Here is a 19970-nt window from a genome sequence, read left to right as displayed (position 1 = left end):
TAAAATATTTTCCCACCGCTGAACTACATGAAGAGCTGATCACTGACTTCATTTCCCATAAAGCCATGCGGCTGCAGACGTATTAAACACGCGACAAGCACTGCCTCGGCAGCAGCGATTTTCTATAAAGAAGTTAAAACTACGCATTTTCCGGATCATTTAAAAGGATTTGAACCCTACTAAGGACGCTTGTATTCTTTTGTTATTAGTCTCCTGACATCTGAACATTCGAGGTAAGTTAATGTGCCCTCGAGAGGGTTTATTAACATTAGCCGGCTACGTCTAGCTAACGTTTGCTACTTTGGAAGCCATTGTAAACTAAACGCATTACAGTAGCTTCACGTGTACTTTGTTCATTTTAATTCAGTCGTAATTCGTCCTTTGTGTTGTTATTACTAATGTTATTGATTCAGGTGTCCGTAGCTTGTTGTTGCTGCATTTAGTTGATAAATGTTAAGGAGTCTGACTGACCAGCTAGTCCCCACACAAAATACTGTAACCATGCTGTGCATTGAGCATTCTATGTAAACATGGCAAAGTCATAATAGCCAAGGTAGTTTGTTGAATTTTGATATTCAGGCCAAGCTTAGAGTGTCATCAACAGTTTGCAACAGGGGTGGAGAGGGACTGGAAGAGTCACAGAAAGGCCAATATCCCAAAGGTTGTGTGGGTTTCACCATTTCTGCCTCTTTGCGCAGATGTCTCTGGCAGACGAGCTCCTGGCGGACTTGGAGGAGGCGGGTGACGAGGGCGAGGATGGCCTGTATCCAGAAGGAGAGGACGGCGACAGCGACGGCGAAGCCTCGCACGGGAGGAACGAAGGCGGGCTGGAGGACATCCCCGAGGAGATGGAAGTGGACTACAGTAAAGCGGACAGTGTCGCGGCCATCGCTAAACTCCGAAACAGCAAACAGGTACGTCTCAGCGTGTGAAATTCGGGTTGCAAAATTCGGTGAATTTTTGAAGTTGGAAATGTTTCTTAATGAATCTGCTGTGTTAAAGTTTTCAGATATCATGGAGAAGATATCGGGATATGTCGGAAAGCAGCGCAAGAATTCAGAGGGTGGGCTAAAATCCTTCCAAGTATTTTGTTAGCATTGACAGTGAACCACCGCAATATTTTTTTTTCAAATGAACAATTTTCATGGGTTGTTTCAGTACCGTATACATTACAGGCAAGTCCCAATTTAATTTGCGCGCCATCTGTGTAGTACCATTTTGTGACTGACCATGCCAGGCAGCACTCAGCTCTGCTGGATGACGATGCAAGCGTATTTAAGAGCAAGAAAAAGAGGCAGAGAAGGTCCCCAACTATTGTAAACTCCAGTAATAGTCATTGTTCCCACAGAACATAGAGAATAAATGCCTGTTTGCATGTATTGCTGCTCCGTGTGGCAAAGTAGCGGAAAGGAAGAAGGTATCAAATTATCGCAACAGCGGTGCTAATTCCTGTTAGCCTTTCTGTGGCATTTCAAATTATATGTTAGCATTAAGCTAGCCAACTTTCCATGGTTTGGTTAGTTTTGGTGATTTAAATATACAGTTTTGAATCGTCGTTTGTTTTGTGTCATATGAGCTGCCAGTGACAAATTAACAGCTTGAAGCAAGAAAGAATCCCCCGAAATGTTTTTTTTTTTTTTTTAATATGATTTTTTTAATTTTTGGGCGGATTTTCCACCTATCCTGTGTGTCATGAATCTCTGCGATAAATAGGGGTTCACTATATTTATTTATTTTTGTCCCTACAGTGTCAGGCCCGGTGGAGGCCGACCCAGAATACAGACTCATCGTTGCGGCCAACAACCTGACGGTGGAGATCGACAACGAGCTGAGTGAGTTTGACTGTTGCTCGCTTTCTCCGTTCTGTTGTGTTCAACCGATTGCCGTGTTTTTCCCCTCCAGATATCATTCACAAGTTTACACGCGACAAATACTCCAAGAGGTTCCCCGAGCTGGAATCTCTGGTGCCCGATTCGTTGGATTACATCCGCACGGTCAAGGTGAGAAGAGAATAAGACTTTCTCGGTACCGCAATGAAGGAAATGTATAGCGACTAAGTGGACGCAATAATATGAATAATATCGAGGAATCACAAATAAAAAGGCATCTGTAGAGTCGCATTTCGATACAATCAGGGTAAAGTGGTCTATATGGCGGATTTTCTCTGTTCACCTGATAATAAATCAGTAGTTGAATTAAAAAAAATAAATAAATAAAAAAAAAAAAAAAGAAAAGCATTTCCTAGCTAATTTCTCATATTAAAAATCATTTTATCGTTACATATTCTCAAGATGGGCAATTTTGTGTTAGCTGCAAAATTGAGTGAAAAGATCATTTCACTCATTGAATTGCTCTACCGCAATAATTGACATTTGCCTTGGTGTACTCATTTATCGAGACACTTCTATCGGGCAACGAGAGCAGCATCGGGCAAGTCTGCGTGAATACTCAATGCTGCATATGCAAATGTGACCGGCGAAGCTCCGGGCGAATATGTTTAACGCTCCGTTTGTGTTCAGGAGCTGGGCAACAACTTGGAGAAGTGCAAAAACAACGAGACTTTACAGCAGATCCTCACCAATGCGACCATCATGGTCGTGAGTGTCACGGCCTCCACCACGCAGGGGTGAGACACTGGCGCTGCACACACAAGCAAACTATAACACGCTTGTTGCTAGGCAGAATTCATCGGGGCCGAACACTGACTCCCAATACAAATCAACATCGCTGTGTAGTCAAATGCAATGTTTAAAATCCCAAAGGCCGAATGTTAAAACAAAGGATCGTTACATCCATGTAGTTAACTTTTTTTTTTTTTTTTTTGATTCAGCTCGCTGCTGAACGACGTGGAGCTGAAGCAGCTGGAGGAGTCGTGCGACATGGCCCTGGAGCTCAACCAATCCAAGCACAGGATCTACGAGTACGTGGAGTCCAGGATGTCCTTCATCGCGCCCAATCTCTCCATCATCGTCGGGGCGTCCACAGCCGCCAAGATCATGGGTGACCCTCGCCTCGCCTCGCCTCGCCCCGCCCCCCCCCCCCCCCCCCCCCCCCGCCGCTTCTCACTGCCCCCGCGGGTGCCCTCAGGTATCGCCGGCGGCCTGACCAACCTGTCCAAGATGCCCGCCTGCAACCTGATGCTGCTGGGAGCCCAGAGGAGAACGCTGTCGGGCTTCAGCAGCACCTCCTTGCTGCCTCACACCGGCTTCATCTACCACTGCGACGTGGTGCAGACGCTGCCGCCTGTAAGTCGGCTTCGCCCTCGTTCTTGTCTGCGGGTTGGGGAAACGGTTGAGGGTCAAAGCTACGACAAATCCCCAACCCCGTATCCCCCGACCGCTCTGACCTGGAACCAGAAAGGGCGCGGGGCTTTGATTCCTTTGATTATTTGAAGCTAAAGCGTCACCCAGAAAAGACGCAATGCAACACGTGTGAACGGGCTTTGCTGTTCGCAGCCTCGCTGCATTGCATTTGATTGGTTTGTATTTTTTAATCGGGCTGGCCGAGTACCAATACCAGGTATCGTATCGGGCCGATACAGGCCTTATTTTAGGTGCTTTAGCCCCCCCCCCCACCCCCCCCAAAATAAATCGGCGAATCATCGTGTATCAATTGGGTCTTTTCTGCAAAACACTTCTTTTGTCTAAATTAGGCTCTTCAACCCACTTCCTCATGGTACCTTGGCACTAAGATGGTGCCAGAACACTGCTTTTGTCTAAATTTAGCTCCGCAACGCTGGTCAAAATAGTGCTTTGGCGCCATCTCACAGCCTTTTGGTATCAAGGGACTACTTTTGGCTGATAGAAGCTGTTCTCACTTTGACATTGTGCTTTGATGTTATTCTGGTGTCAAGGAACTCCTTTTGTCTAAATGAAGCTCCTCAACTCAGGTCAACACAATTGCTTGGCACCGAGATTGTGGCAAAGCACTACTTTTGTCTAAATGAAGCTTCTTAACTCACGTCAACACGATGCCTTTGGCACAAGGCTGCTGTAAGACTGAGACAAAGCACTGCTTTTGTCTTAATGAAGCTCCTCAACTCCGGTCAACATAGTTCCTTCCAATGAGATTTTTATTTATTTATTTTTTTTTCTGGTCTTCAGGACCTAAGGAGGAAGGCGGCCCGTCTGGTGGCTGCCAAATGCACGCTGGCCTCAAGAGTGGACAGTTTTCACGAGAGCTCTGACGGGAAGGTGAGCGAGCGTTGTCATGACGATGCAAGTCTGCCCTTTTGTAAAGACGACGCAGAATTGGGCAAAAGTCAAAAGTCTTTGTGACGTGGCCGCAGGTCGGTTACGACCTGAAAGAAGAAATCGAGAGGAAGTTCGACAAGTGGCAGGAGCCGCCGCCCGTCAAGCAGGTCAAACCGCTGCCTGCTCCTCTGGACGGGCAGCGGAAGAAGAGAGGAGGCAGGAGGTACGCAGACACCCAAAGCAAATATGGAAGAGTCATTTTTCCAGCTGCTCCATGTCGCCACGGTTTCCTTTCCAAAGGTATCGAAAGATGAAGGAGCGTCTGGGCCTGACTGAGATCAGGAAACACGCCAACAGGATGACCTTTGCCGAGGTACGCTAACATTAGCGGAAACGCACGCCGGGCAAAAAAAAAAGGCGCTTGGCATGGATTCATGTTGACTTTGATGCTTCAGGAGTGACTTTTTTTTTTTTTTTTTTTTTTCCCAGATCGAGGACGACGCGTATCAGGAGGACTTGGGCTTCAGTCTGGGTCAGCTGGGCAAGAGCGGCAGCGGTCGCGTCAGGCAGGCGCAGGTCAACGACGCCACCAAAGCCAGGATCTCCAAATCTCTCCAGGTAAGCAACGGGCAAGTTTTAGCGAGGCTGCTTGACTTGGGGGGGGGAAAACAGAGCTGCAGGAACCTCGACATACTCTAGTATTCTTTTTTTTTTTTTTTATGGTTTCACAATTTTATTTTGTGCCCCAATTGTATGTTACAGTGTGTATTTTCTGTTTGTAGCATGTTTTCTTTGTGCGTTTGTGTTTTAAGTGTATTTTGTGTGTGGTCTGTTTTCACGTGTTTTGTGCTTGAGTAGTGTTTTAATTTTTGTGTTTAAATGTCTTGTGTGTGGTTTGAGTGTATTTTCTGTGTATACTGTTTTAAATGTGTGCGTGTGTATTGTTTTATGCTTTGTGTGTGTTTTCAGCACCTGTGCATTTGTATTTAAATAAATGCATATGAAACGCTATTTAGCGGTTTGTATAGCTTCTATTGTGCTGATCAGCCTGACCTTTTTGCCTTTGTCACTGAGAGGACACGATCAATTCCTGGGCATTGTGCGTCGTATGAATTGATCAACCAAATGTTGTGCTCTGGCAACAGAGGACTTTGCAGAAGCAGAGCATGACGTACGGCGGCAAGTCCACGGTGAGAGATCGCTCGTCGGGGACCAGCTCCAGCGTGGCCTTCACTCCTCTCCAGGTGAAAACGAACGCAAAAGTCCCCTTTGAACCCCCCCCCCCGAGTGCCGACTCGTGTTCACTATTGTCCCAATTTCGTCTCATCGTCAGGGGCTGGAGATCGTCAACCCGCAAGCGGCCGAGAAAAAGGTGGCCGAAGCCAACCAGAAGTATTTCTCCAACATGGCCGAATTCCTCAAAGTCAAGAAGGAATCCAAGAAGTGAAACCTCCCATTTTTTTGTTTGTCGTTGATGTTTTAATTCCAATAAAAACATGTACATCTTTTGCTAACTTTGACTCCACACAGCCATGTGATTTGTCAAAAGTATTTATTGAAATGTGTACAATCCTGCTGTAGAACCCTGTAACATCTCCCATGCAGAGCTGTGACAAGACAATAGATACACTCGCCTTCCTGATTTTCCTTTTTCACAGTCACCCCCCCGTCCCCCCCTTACCAGTCAGCTGCTTTTACACACAACAAATATTGTCACTGTAGTACACATCTGAAATGATCATAATCATGATCAACATGAGTGCTTTGAAAGGGGGAAAAAAAAAATACTTAATACAACCTGGTGTGACTGTCCACTTGTCCATGAGAGGGATGGACCAACGGCAGGAGAATAAAACGCTTTTAGGGTTTGACTTTTTCAACACAGGATGCATGTAAACAGTTTTCAGTGCACATTCACTTGAACGAGTGGAGACAGGGATTATGGCTCAATCGACGATTAAATGAATTCTTAATATGAGCGAGGGTGGGCAACCTACGTATGGCCCCCGTAGTAAAAAGAAAAATGGTCAAATTTTGACGTGTCACCCAACTGCGATTGACCGCAGCATTAAAGGAAAGAGCTGGCTGGGAAAAAAAAAAAAAAAATGTGACTCGGTTCCCCCACCCTTGCGTTATAATTCTGTTAAAACGGAGGCGAGGATTTTTGACATTCACTCGCCAAGAATCAACATCCCAAATGCTCGTGTAAAGATGTACTGAACGTTGTCTCGCGAACACAAAAGCCATAATAATAATGCAAATCATTTAACTTAAAAACAAACTTTATTGGTAAAGAGAGGGAGTCAGAGACCAGTTCAATTGCATAGCAATTTAATCCAAGTCCGATTAGGACGCTATCCCTGTCACAGGGAGAGGCCCTGTGGTCGCTCTCCGTCGCCTTTTGTCTTCTCGTTGTTTAAAGAGGAAGTCAACCCAGACTTTTTTTTTTTTTTCTCCCCCCAAGACCACGTTCTATGCAGGCCTACTAGTTGAAACACGGCATTCTGATTAAGATTGCGTTTGTGGAATATGAGGAATCCACCTGTTTTGTGTCATCTCAGGGGCGGCCATTTTGTCACTTCCGTCGACTGAGAAACGACATCACAACTGCTCAGGGATCAGATAACGACCAATCACGGCTCAGCTTCAGAAAACAGGTGAGCCGTGATTGGTCCTCATCCGAGCCCTGAGCAACTGTGATGTCATTTTCGGTCGACAGCAAGTGACAAAATGGCCGCCCCCCTCCGGAGGTGACATATTCCACAACGGTAATATTAATCAGAATGCCTCGTCTCAACTAGTGGGTCTGCATAGAACATATTCTGGGGGGGGAAAAAAAAAAACATGTTTGGCTTGACTTTCCCTTTAAATGGACCACGACAATATCAATAAAACTATTGATAACCGCTCACTATGTCTAATAGTGACCACAACAGGCATTCACAGGGTTTTAAAACGAAGCCAATCCTACGCACCGTGACTAAAATGTCCACTGTACCTCCCCGTTCTAGACCAGAAAGTTACAGTAAATACAAGATGGGCAGTTTTAACAATGAAAAGTATTTTGTTGTTTCGTGTCCAGTCAAAAAGGCGTCCAGGCTCATGTACACAGAATGTCTGTTGGGTTTTTTTTTTTTTTGTTTTGTTTTTTTTTTTTTTTTGAAAGAAAGAAAGAACAGAAACGATAAACATGCATTAGAGGGAGGGTCGGGCTTTCCTAATGCCACATAGTGAGTGCGCACACAAACAGGCACAAATGCACGCCTCGTGCGGCAACCCTCTCGGCTCAGGCAGCGCGAGGACGTTTGATCGAAGGGGACGAGGAAGCGGAGCCCATAGGGCGCTTTTTTTGTTGTTGTTGTTTTTCCGTTTGGTCAAGGGCCAGGCGCTACTTAAGCGAGGAGGGTTTCGCGTGAGACGCTGCCTATACAGACGCCACTCTTCGCTTTATTTTTTATTTTTTTGTCTTTTTTTGTTTAGTTTTTTTTTTTTGGGAGGGGAGAGCGTTTTCTACTACACATCACAATCTCTATCCACAGTTTGGAGTTCAGTCTCGGAATGTCGACAGCAGTACATTTGTGTCTCTCGTTGTCCTCCGGGAGGGGCGGTCACTGCAGGTCTCGGTCTTCCAGGTACCTGTACTCAAACGTGAAGCCCTCCTTCTTCCGCTGGCCCCATTTCTCATAGTCAAAGTAAATGTAAGTGCCCTGCGGGACACCCCAAAAAACAGACAAACAAAAACAAAAAAAAAAGTCAGTGCACTGACAAACATACATGCAAAATCAATGTATCACTCCTCAAAATGGGGAGAAAAAGTGACGAGCAGATCAATTTTCCCCATTGAGATGAACCGAAATGGCACAAATCCGTTTCAGCCTCCAAGTAACCGCTATCATGAAAACAGTACTGTAAATCATTAAATCAGGACACACAAAATGTTTCAATCTTCATATTCTATTTAGTTCTGTTATTTCAGGTACTCTTTTTATGCAGTACAATATTATTGTACTATTTTTCCTAATTAATACAAAAAAAAAAGAAGGGGTGTTTTAATGAAGAATATCACAAATTAGATGCATATTACTTCAAATATTATCCGTACTGTTCATGAGGATTTTATGCTGTGCGACGGATTATGTTCTGTTACGTTGAGTGGGCCCAACCTGTTCGAACTCATCAGTGATAGTCTTGGGCTCTTCGTGCCTCTGGAACCACATCATGTACTTGGTGTGAAACCTCCATGACTGCTTCTTCAGCGCCTTGGCCGACAGGTACTGAGCCTTGGTGCCCTGTGAGAGGCCACAAAGTGGGAGGGGCTTGTCACGATTAAAGTGAAACAGGTGATAAGGCCTTACAATGAAACCACAAATATGAGATTTCTGATGTTGACAATGACAAGTGTTGAGCCCAAAATCCAAACCCAAATTGTACGATTAAGCCATTAAACAACAAGCCGAAAATTGCCATTAATGACACACATCGGGTCAGACGTGACACGTGCTCACCTCCAGGTAGTAGAAGATGAAAAACAGTGTTTCTGTGGACAGTCGCTGGTAGAACTCGATGGAGTCTGAGTGGTGCGGAGGCATCTGATAATGGAAGGGCAAGGTGGGGCACGGGTTCCTCATCAGGTATTGCCTGCAACGACGGAATCAGTTCAAAAAGAGTAGGAAGACAAACACAGCATGCGTTCCAATTCCAGACCCACTCGGGTCAGAGAGGCCTTGTAAAAAAAAAAAACTTTTGGGTTGCAGTTTTACCTCTCTTACATTCTTGAAACACATTTAGGCTTATTAAACCAAAGTATCACAGAGTTTCTGTTCTCTCACCCTCAAGAAATGTAAAAATTACTTTGAGGAACCGAAAGACTCTCACTTATACAGTTCTTTGAATATAAGGCAGGACTTACAAAACAAAGGGATTAAAGACTTTGTTTCAACACCAGAATGAACAAAGCAAACATCTTAATGCTAACATTTAACGCCATATACAAGCTAACGGACATTATAACTGTAATTTTACAGCCTGGCATTTTACGGCAAGACGTGATACAAACTAAATTGTGACTCGTCTGTATACTGTAGAAACCGTTAAAAAAAAAAAATTAAAAAAACGACGACCCACGATATAAGGGGGGGGGCCCTCTCACCTGATCCTCTCGGAGTCGGACGGGTGCGGCATGTGCGTCCACGCCGACTCCTGCATGGCCTGCTGGTACAGCTGGTCTTTGGGGAGGGGGGTGGGCCCCAACGGACAGACGCCGAGCGACGGCGGGATGCTGACCTCGGACACGGATGGCTGCGGCGCGGCCGGGGTGCCGGGCGCCGTGGACGACGAGAAGATGTCTGCGGGACCAAGAGGCCAAGGAGAGCGCGTCAATGTTCACTGAGCAACTCATTAACCCAACGAAGATGCCAAGAAGTCAACGCTTTCATTGCTCATGTTTTATGTGATATAACTCCGGACCGCCATTAGACGGAAGACATTTTCAGTAGGGGGGGGGGGGGGGGGGGAGGAAAACACGTGAGCGTTCCGACCTCGCTCTGTTAGGTGCAGGTTGGGGATCTCTCCGTCAAGGCCCGATCCCAGGGCCGCCCTCTCCGCCATGGCCTTCAGGGAGATAAGAGGCTCGGGAGCCTGAGGAGGGGACGAGGACAGGGCACAAAAAGGAATGTCAGACCAAAACAACCTTTAGTTTAGAGGCCAAAGACTTCAGGATTTTTTCTCTCTCTTTTTTTAAGCCAGTACAGCAAAGATCAGTTGTATTTAACTTTTAAATACAATAGATTTGCCCTTAACATTATAGAAGTGTTTGCTTTCTTTTATCTAGGCGCCATTGTTTTTTTTGTTTTTTATTAACTTAATACAGTCCCCCGCCCCCATAAGCAAGTTATTGTGTTGGTTCCACTGTCATGATTGCGTGATGTTACCACGCCAGTCATTTGGGAAATTATTGTTGAATTGATTTGATTTATTTTGAGATTTGAAACTATCGGCATTTATAAAATGCTACCATCATGCGATAGCACTGTTTAAGTCTTAACTCATTCATTGCCAGACATTTTTCCGAATGTTGAAAATTGTAAAAAAAAATATACATGTATAAATAAAATTCCTGGGATTGAAAGGCCGGACCGTGAAAAGACGAGTAAATTCGTCAATGGCAGTGGACGAGTTAAAAGAATGATTCAAGGCGTTTTAATTCCAATGAAGGTCTTTGTTTTCGATTCATGGATTGAATGTATCTGTAAGTGTGGTGACAATGTTAATAGATGTAGTGTTAACGTTCAAACTGGTAAGTGACATCAAAAGTTTGACAACCAATAAAATAGAGCTCAAAAAGCCCCACAATCTAATCGCTGCACTCATACCGTTTTGGAACGTCTACCTCCTAAAAGCCAATGTGAATGAGCTGTCACTTGTTAGGCGCTTTTCCATTTTCTTTCACTTCTTTCAAGCGGAAAAGTACCGCAAACTTGCTTGGAACTGACATTTTGCCGCGCAACACAAATACCAAAAAAAATTTTAAAAAAAAAAAAAAAAAAAAAAAGGACCAAGGAGTCACCACTTGTGACTACTTGGTAGACCTCACTCAAGACTTCCTGTGCGGCAAACTTGGAGAGACACGGCAGGCTGCAACCCGTCCGCTTCGCACGTAAGATTTTGCCGAATCAAATCGGCGGCTCACCTTGAGGCCCTCGGAGGCCTGCGTGTAGGAGTGGGGCCCGTTGAGGAGGCTCCCTCCGCCGGGCGTGCTGTCCGAGAAGGAGGGCGACGGCGAGCTGGGGGGTAAGGTGATGGAGCTGATTAAACTGGGCCCGTTGTCCAACCTGCGTGGGAAGAGAGGCCGAGCGGTCACTTGCTGCTCCGGAAGCGGAATAAAGAGCGGAAAAGCAAACGCCGACGTACGGCTGACTGGTTGAGGAACTGAGGGATGACGGCTGGCTGCTTTGAGACTGGCTCGGCGTGCTGAGAGCCGATTCTGTGGAACTTTCGGCCACGACGGCGCTGTAACCTGGAAGACATGGCAGCGAGTCGCTGTTGTTTCTTGCAAATTGTCTTCACTTTTAACACTCGGGTGTGAGATATTTTGCAAGCGTTTCGTGATACCAGCCGCTCCTTTGAAATAACCGGAAAAATAGCTGAACATTTACTGGCTTCTGATTTCAAAACTCGTTATCCATCAATTTGTTGCGTATATGTACGTGGATCGTACATATCGTCGCCGTCGTGTGAAAAAACACTTATCTCCAATTTTGGAAACATTTTTTTAATTTTCACATTAACTGTAACGCGGAAACACCATTCGTGTAAAAATAAGAAAATGAAAAGAAAAAAAAAAAATATGGAGATAAATGTTTTTCGCATGACGGCGACAATATACAGTATATGTGTTCGCAGTCATAACGGCCCTCCAAGGGACACAATAACTATTACGTGGCCCGTGCCAAAAATGGGTTGAACTTGCGTACAAATGTTACATCGCTGCTGTAGGAAAGGAAATTAAAACCGAGGACCGTCTGTTGTGATTTTTTTTCGTAGTCTCAAATATAAAAACTAACTACTCTATAGGAGAAGTCCAAATCATGATTCTACTCCTGTGTTAGCGATGGACTACAGCGCATTGCAACTTACGTACAAATTTGGTTCAGGTTGCCGCCAAATGAACAAAACTAAGTCGTAAACGAAACACTGATGTGGGCAAGCAGTCCCAACCAGTCCACATACTTGTGCTTCCATTCTGCTTGAGTCCGCTGGGTGGTCGGGCGGGTGCGGCGCTCACGCCTCCGACGATGCCCACGCTCCCGCCGTTGCCCCCCAGCATGCCGACCACTCCGGGAGAAGCGCCGACCGAACTGGGGGGCACCTGAGAGGCGGCGGACGAGGCGCTCTGGCCCGACACCAGGCCCAGAATGCTGCCGCTCAGCGTGCCGTGGGCGGAGCCCAGCAGGCCGAGCGCCGTGGCCGCCCCGTTGGTGGTGACCCCGCCGGAGCCGGAGGTGGTGATGATGGAAGCGCTGCTCTCCGCTGAAATGCTGGATGGCGTGCTGCTGCTGCCGCTGCCGCTCAGGCCCAAGCCCCCCGCCGCCGCCGCCTGCGCGTAAGGGGCCGGCGTGGACCCCGAAATCAGCCCCGCCATCGTGCCGAGAGGCGCCGAGTGGACCCCCAGGCCCAAAGCCGACATTTGGTTGGCGGCGCCGCTCCCCGCCAGGCCCCCTTTGCCCAAAGCCAATCCGAGCCCGAGTCCCAAGCCGGACACGGAAGCCGACCCGGACGAGGTCTGCGCTAGGGAACTGGCAGCTGATGAAATGGGCGTGCTTGGCGCGGGCAGCGACGAGGCGACGGATGCCGGCAGCAGCAGGTTGCCGGGCGGACTGGGGGTGCTGTTTGAGGGGGCCGAGGGTTTGGACAGAGGGGGCTGCTGCTGTTGTTGCTGCTGCTGCTGCTGCTGCTGTTGTTGCGATTGGTTCTGCGGCTGAGGTTGCTGCTGCTGCTGCTGCTGCTGCGCCGGCAGATGCTGATGCTGTTGCACGGCGCTGCTGAAGCTTCCTATTAGGCCGCTGCTGGTCGGAACCACGGGGACGCCCCCCACCACGCTCGCCATGGACACCAGGGACGAGGACGACGAGGAGCCCGACGTGGTGGAGGAGGAGAAGGAGGAGAGCAGGGAGGGCGTGCCGTTCTTAACAGGTGACTGCAAGCCAGAAAGCGCCACAGAGAGCATGTCAGAGAGGCGTGGCCGTAGTTACCATTCATCGTCGCTGGACTAAGGTCATCTCGACACGTACGCGGATCGTTTCAAAAAGGTGCGATTGAGCTTTTGGGCCACACACAAACCAGCGGCTGCGTTGAGGATCATTCACTACTCCTTAAAGAGGAAGTCAAACAAAACATATTTGTTTCAAGAATATGTTACCAGCAGGCCCACTAGTTGAAAGACGGCATTCTGATTCATTTTGCGTTTGTGGAAGATAAGTTAAGCAGCAAAATGCACTCGTTTTTAGCCATCCCTGGGGGCGGTCATTTTGTCTTCTGTTGACTAGAAAATGACATCACAACCGCTCACAACGACCACTCACGGCTGACTTGTTTTCTGAATCTGAGCCGCGTGGTCGTTGTGAGCAGTTGTGATGTCATTTTCAGTCGACAGAAGTGACAAAATGGCCTCCCCCGGAGATGGCTAAAAACGAGTGGATTAACACTTATTCCACAAACGCATTTATTTATCAGACTGCCCTCTTTCAACTAGTGGGCTTGCATAGAACATATTCTTGAAAAAAAAAAAGAAAAAATGTTAGGGTTGACTTCCGCTTTAAGGAGTAATATGATATGATGGACTTATGTCACTCGTAAAAAAATAAAGAGTTTTAATTCGATGTTCTTCACCGCACTTCTCCTAAATATGGGCTGATATTCTTTTCTGATCAGCAAAAATGTACAATGTGTTTTCAGGTGCACTTTCAAAACCTGTTGTGTGTGGTCAGAGCTCTTTAAACCCGGAGCTAGAAAAATGCCTCTTAAAAAAAAAAAACAACCATCCAGGTACGTGTGGACATGGCTCAAGTGCACACGGAGAAAAGTGTAGTGTGAACTAAAGAGGCCCAACATAAGCAGAAGATGACACAAGCAAACCAGAAGTCCCCAGCCGTGGTCCCACAGAGACAAAAGTGACGCACAGGAAGCCTTCAGCCACCGTGACTCTTCAGGACCAAGGGTGCAGAGCGCGGCGCTAAACTGTCCATCTAGCCACACAGCACAGATGAGAGCCTCTCACCTGACTAACTTCACTGTCTGTCGACCGGCCCCTTTTCTTATCGTCCTCTGAGTTCTCCTATAGGAGGAGATACCTTCATGTGACAATCCACTTTTTGTTGTTTTTTTTTTTTTTTGGGGGGGGGGGGGGGGCGGTGGGGGAGAGTCAGCACACAAGCCAGTGGATTAGAACACAACGGGGGCTGGCAGGAGGGTTAGCAGAGCTGGGGGGTTTTGGGGTGGGGGGGGGGGGGGGCGGAGCTCAAGGGAGGGAACGTACAGCACTCAAACCAAAGGATTTCCTCATATAGTGGCTGGGGGCGAGGGTGGGGGGGGGTGAGGGTGGGGGGGTGTATTTGAACTTCACAGAGTACCCGGCCACTATTAGGAGTGAACTACTTGCAATGTTCGGTCATTTAAATATGTAGATGCATATATAAAGAGTATTGTATTATTATAAAAAAAAAAAAATTGCGTAATACTATTTTATGCTGCATTATAATCGAAGGCTTGTCAGGACTTTATCAGGCTGCTTCAAATATTACAAAAGACAACGGCTGAAAATCTGTGGAAATATTTAGACCTCTGAAGGATGGACTTAAAGATGAAGAGTCATTTTGAGGGATAGTTTACGCCTTAGTTTTGAAAAAATCTCATTTTAGGGTGCACAGAAATGCAGATCTTATCCTTTAAGGATTTGTCCCACATTTGTAGACTAACGTCTTCCAATTTCTACAACTACTGCAGCAAGGCATTCTTCTTGTCTTGTCTTTGGAATGCTCCGCGCTGCATACTTTCTCTTGAATATTGAATAAAACACTTTGGTAAAGTTCAGCTCCGCTAATGCCGCATCCTGTGGTAATGACGTCACGGCGACACTTGGGGGTGACAGATATGGTCAACACAGCTACACGCGTGAACCACGTGTATATTTTCTCTTTCCTGAGGGAGGAAAACAAATAATAAAAACATCTATTTGAGGTGCCGCAACTATTTATTCAGGTTTGGTGCGTTTAATATTCGAGCAAGAGGCCACTACTTGAGGAAATGCACTCTTAGACACCACTCACAAAAAAAGTTCGGGATGTTGAGCATCCGACTGAAAATGCAGGATGACTAAAACGTACGGAACCTTTTAACTTCATCTGACCTTCTCTAAATTTTGAATGCAAAACGTTAGAGGAGGTCAAGTTAAAATCAATATAAAAATAATTGCGCATTCTAGTTTCGTCCTGAAATTTCACCCGAATGCCCGACATCCCAAATGGTTTTTCCCGCCTCGTCGCGTATCTTCTCCGCCCACGGCGAACCAGAGGTGGAGTTGCAATCCCAGGAGGCGAAAGCGGAGAAACTCACCGCAGCGCAAGTGGCCGGCGACGGGGGGATGGGCGACGACGAGGTGGTGGAAGTGGGAGTGCTGCTCGAGTGGAGGTACATCTCGTCTTCCATGTTGCCTTGACCCGATGGAGACGTGGCCACTAATGCTGCAGCTTCGAGAAAACAGAAAACACCGTGAGCGGGGGGGGAACTTTTAACGGGAACGTTTGGGTGCCCAAAATTTTTTTTAAATCGTAACGCGTTGTACTCACGGATGTCTTCGAGGTCCAAGTCATCGTACAAGAATTCGTTCTCCTCAAAGTCGGGGTCTTGTGACGAATCAATATAATACTCCACGTCGTCTTTGATCTTCTGAATGGCGTCCACCGGCACCGAGTCGTTGTCCAGCATCCGCAAAATCGTCTCCAGCATGCGGATGTGGAACCGGTGCCTCTCGATCAAGCGCTTGAGCTCGTCGATGCGGTCTTGCTTCTGCGCGGCGGCGGCGGCGACATTTGAATCGGAAATCAGAATCGCAGCGGCCTGAGCGGTCTGACTTCGGCTTGTTTGCGGGGAACAAATCAAACTGGGATGTACCTCTTTGTCACCTTTCTTCTTTCGCGTTTGAACGGAAAGAGACTCCACCTCGCTTTCAAACTGATCGACCTGCATATTGAGAGTGTCGATCGTATTCTGGGAGGGGAAGAGAAGAGGGAATTACAGCTCACGTGACAGCGTCGGCTTGATCGAAATGAGGTCGTATCGAGTGAGGATGTTGCTTTACTGTTAGCCACTGTCCCGTCTCCTCCTTTTCCCTCTGAGCTGGATCCACTTTCTGAGCGAGCCCCAAGCCTTCTTTGGAGTAGGCCTTTGTTTTTGTTTCCCGCTCCACCACTTTGAACCGCTCCATTTGCTAACCCCGACAGCAAGAGCGAACAGCGTAAGCCCTTCATTGTCCCAAACGTTAGCATGGAGAACACGTGCGCTCGAAACGTCAACGTACCGTCTCGATGAGCTTGCGGTTCTCCACTAGCTGCCGTTTGTCTTTGATCTCGTTGGAGGCCACCCATGTTTTGATCTGATCTCTCAATCGCTGCAAGGAGAACGAGCAAACGTTTTTTTTTTTTGTTTTTTTTTGGCTGGTGACACAATTGGCATGTCTTTGGCTGTCAAGTGGCACAACTGGTATGCGCATTATGAAAGTGAATTTTTTTTTTTTTTTTTTTTAATGCAATCAGCCTGATACCCTCCATTCAAAAATCCGACACGTATCGGTTGTGTGCCGATTCGAGTGCGTATTTACTTAGCGCTGACATTCCAACGTTTGTATGCGTTATTTTTGCTCGTATTGCAAGAAGTGTTATGACAGTAACGACACAGTGCCGTAAAGTGTCGGTATTGCGCCGTGTACTAAAACGTCTGATGAATAAAGTTCTTGATCGCACGCGGTTGTTGACGGCATATTACTGGACATAATAATCAGGCGATCAATCGTCACCCCGGCTGCAGCTGTTGTGAAAGTGCTATAAAAATAAAGATGAGTTAAGTTGAGTTGTATCTCGCCGCCATTTTGTGGTCCCGCTGCCTCCGGTAGGAATCTATTCAGGTTAGCGGCGCTCCAGTTAGCCCAACTTAGTGACATGAGGCTAACCCCGATTCTTGCCCCTTTATCCAGTCAAGTGTGTGCCAGTTGTATTCCCCCAACCCCCCCCCCCCCCCCCCCCCCCGCCCCTTTCATCATCGCATTTTTTTCTGATGGTTCGTTTTGGTGATAAAAGTATTTCAGTCCGAAGCAAACAAAGAAAATTTTTTCGGCAGCGGTGATTTAGAAATTTGTAGGGGTCCACCACTGGCGGGCCACCATTAATGTCGAAACCTGCTTTATGCTTGTCATTACTATTATTGGTTGCATTTGTTTTCATAATCCCGACTTTGTTGTATCTGCACCATACAATGACAATAAAGGCTTTCTAACGAATTTATGTTCAATCTTTACGTACAGCACTTGGTTACAGCTGTGAATGTTTTTCAAATGCGCTCTATAAATACAGTAGAGTTGAGTGTCTCAAGGATTAAGTGCAAGTCTGCATACATATCGACCTGCGGTGTTCTGTCGGTTGAAACTGTCATATTGTGCCACTTGAATTTGACATGGAAAGGCTCCCCCCAAAAATAAATAAGTATTTGGTACTTGACCCCGCTATGTAAATCCAGCCTAAGACAATTTCATGCACACAGATGACTGAGAAAACAACAAATCCGGGAGCGTGCCATACCTGTAGTTTTTTAATCTCTTTCTTGAGGTCAGCTTCGTATTTTTCCTTCTGGTTTGCATTAGCTGCATTGTGAAGCTAAAAGAGACGGACGGGGGTTATATTCCCGGTTAACCAGTGCGTTCTTTTCCAAGAGAGACAGAAGAAAGACGCAAGACAAACGCTCTCACCTTTTGCCAAATGTCTTCAAACTGCTCTACGCCTTCCGCTACTTTTTTCAAGCATCTGTCAATCTCACCTGTGTGGGGAGGGATATAGTGAAACACACGTGAACTAGACCTCGATGCCTCATTCGTTACGATCGATAACAATGTCACACTATTGAGGCAGGGCGAGAATACAACACCATGAAGGAGTCCGTGCCAACAACACAACTGGTGACATTCTCCCAAGAAACAAAGTCTTTTACCTTGAAGTTTTCTCTTGTCAGCCATGGCTCCTGACTACGACGATGTCCACATTCCGTCTGTCACAAAGTTAGCTGTGTGAGCAATGTGTGGAGCGGAAATGTACTACATAACACTCAGAGCATCAAACGAAACACAATTCATCAAACCAGCTTGCACGGTTGCCCCGCCACACTCGAACTGGCGTGAACCAGCGCTTCGCGCTCGTTAGCTGCGCACATGCAAAAACACGCTCGAAACACAACAACTACACGGTCGTTTCGTCTATATGCATGGAAACACAATTGCCTCTAACAAAACTGTGACAGATATGGTTGGCAGCTAGTCAGCTAACGCTAATGCTTAGCCAGCTGCTAAACTCGTCCACCTCGCTCGGGCACCTACGAGCTCGCTTTTAAACATGTAGCACGATGCATATCGGTGGAAGCACATCGCATTCGTGCAATCATATATGCATAGCTTTGGCATAGTGTTTGTGCGTGGTGAAATGTCCAATATTTCAGAAAGCGTTCACATCGCAAACCTGCTAGCTAATTTGCCTTTCTGGCTAGCTAAGGCATAAAATGCTAGTTAGCGGCTCAGCTAGCCATATTTAGGAAAAAGGGAAACTGGGTCGAGCCGACCATCAAGAGTCACACTTTTTTTTCTAAGACATTTACCTATGATATGGGCTTTCGTTTGTCTTTTGTCAATAACAGCCAAAACTTATTCCAGAAAGTCTTCTTTACTTCCAAATTGTGTTTTCTTTTCGACAAGCTCGTTGACTAGAATATAGCTGAAGTGAAGATGGACGGTTGCTAAAAGATCCCACCTCTGCATTAGCAGCCCGCCCTAAATCCCATCTTCGACCTGTGATTGGACGAAGGCGCTGTCTGTCAATGATTGACTTCCGCTGGGACGGCGGTCAGCCATTGGTTCAGCTGTGTAATGAATTATGACCCCACATACACACACAGAGGAATATTGTCCTTTAATGCTGGGTTTTATGCCCGACACAAACTAAATTCGAGTATTTATTCCACAAAAATTGTATTGATTTATTCCCAACATTTTATTAATTATTCTACTATAACAACCAGGGCACGGTGGTAAATAGGGGTGTGTAACAATACGATTTTTTTTTTGGACCGATACAATACGTATCGATATAAGGCCTAACGAGTTGACAGAAAGCAATATATTGCTTTTTTGGAGTGATAAAAATCGATACGATAAAGGTGATTTCGATACGATATTCTGAAACAGTAACGATGGCTTTTCTGATAAAAGGTAACTCCAACTCCAGTGCCTATCGATGTAGCTAAATACATCGATCAAATAGATGTATCGTTACACCCTTAGTGGTAAAACATAGGGATGTAACGATATCCACACATCAAGATTCAATATTATCACAATATGAACCTCACGATACGAGAATTATTCCGATATTGTGGGGAGGTTGGCACTATAAAAAAAAGATCACAATACTGTATAAAAATGTAATACTGTAAGAAAAAAAACCTCATATTGAAAGAAAATAGCACAATATTGTCTTTTAGTAGGAGGCACGGTGGTCGACTGGTTTGCACGTCTGCTTGACAGTGCAGAGGGCGTGGGTTCAAATCCGGCCCCGGCCTTCCTGTGTGGAGTTTTCATGTTCTCGCCGTGCCTGCGTGGGTTTTCTCCAAGTACTCCCGTTTACTCCCATGTTCCAAAAACATGCATGGTAAGTGGATTGGACTCTCTAAATTGCCCCTAGGTATGATTGTGAGTGCGGATGTTTGTCTCAACCAATTCAGGGTGCACCCCGCCCACAGCTCGAAGACAGCTGGGATGGGCTCCAGCCCGCCTGTTATTGATAAGCAGATTGGATAATGGATGGAAGAGATAATAGGAAAAAGAGTGTATTGATATTTATCCATTTTTATCCACTACCTTGTTAAATCAATTATTGCGAGGAATCCTTAACATGATCTGTGTCTTTACATAGATGGATATTATTAATTACTAATAACATGATTAAAGGTAATCTGAGCAGATTTCAG

The 19970-nt window shown here is 46.3% G+C and overlaps 2 protein-coding genes across 5 annotated transcripts; one reads left to right on the top strand and one right to left on the bottom strand.

Moving 5' to 3' along the window:
* The first annotated feature begins 64 nt into the window (after nucleotides 1-64).
* On the top strand, nucleotides 65-5707 carry prpf31 (PRP31 pre-mRNA processing factor 31 homolog (yeast)). The gene is made up of 14 exons (XM_086038057.1): nucleotides 65-233; nucleotides 699-914; nucleotides 1003-1063; nucleotides 1749-1832; nucleotides 1903-2000; nucleotides 2520-2626; nucleotides 2831-3000; nucleotides 3088-3245; nucleotides 4104-4193; nucleotides 4289-4416; nucleotides 4494-4566; nucleotides 4683-4811; nucleotides 5339-5437; nucleotides 5527-5707. The coding sequence occupies exons 2-14, from the start codon at nucleotides 699-701 to the stop codon at nucleotides 5638-5640; spliced, it is 1527 nt and encodes a 508-aa protein (XP_085894183.1). The 5' UTR covers nucleotides 65-233; the 3' UTR covers nucleotides 5641-5707.
* Nucleotides 5708-5728: 21 nt separating this feature from the next.
* On the bottom strand, nucleotides 5729-18834 carry cnot3a (CCR4-NOT transcription complex, subunit 3a). 4 transcript variants are annotated; one of them, XM_086038036.1, is made up of 18 exons: nucleotides 18603-18834; nucleotides 17946-18002; nucleotides 17707-17774; nucleotides 17540-17614; nucleotides 16267-16356; nucleotides 16048-16176; nucleotides 15861-15956; nucleotides 15536-15755; nucleotides 15303-15436; nucleotides 13969-14025; nucleotides 11922-12888; nucleotides 11103-11208; nucleotides 10882-11023; nucleotides 9731-9830; nucleotides 9343-9538; nucleotides 8699-8831; nucleotides 8357-8482; nucleotides 5729-7900 (listed from the first exon to the last, which is right to left on the bottom strand). In XM_086038036.1, the coding sequence occupies exons 2-18, from the start codon at nucleotides 17968-17970 to the stop codon at nucleotides 7802-7804; spliced, it is 2763 nt and encodes a 920-aa protein (XP_085894162.1). In that variant the 5' UTR covers nucleotides 17971-18002; nucleotides 18603-18834; the 3' UTR covers nucleotides 5729-7801. The 4 variants fall into 4 exon arrangements, with proteins under 4 accessions (XP_085894162.1, XP_085894163.1, XP_085894164.1 ...); XM_086038037.1 differs by having other exon boundaries at nucleotides 15303-15430; nucleotides 18603-18833; XM_086038038.1 differs by lacking the exon at nucleotides 13969-14025 and having other exon boundaries at nucleotides 18603-18833.
* Nucleotides 18835-19970: the final 1136 nt, after the last annotated feature.

The sequence above is a fragment of the Filicampus tigris genome, chromosome 8, assembly GCF_054856515.1.
Source record: "Filicampus tigris isolate MCC_2025a chromosome 8, RoL_Ftig_1.0, whole genome shotgun sequence".
Taxonomy (NCBI): Eukaryota; Metazoa; Chordata; class Actinopteri; order Syngnathiformes; family Syngnathidae; genus Filicampus; species Filicampus tigris.
The sequence above is the reverse complement of the archived record's forward strand: the minus strand, read 5'-3'. Positions and strand labels throughout refer to the sequence as shown.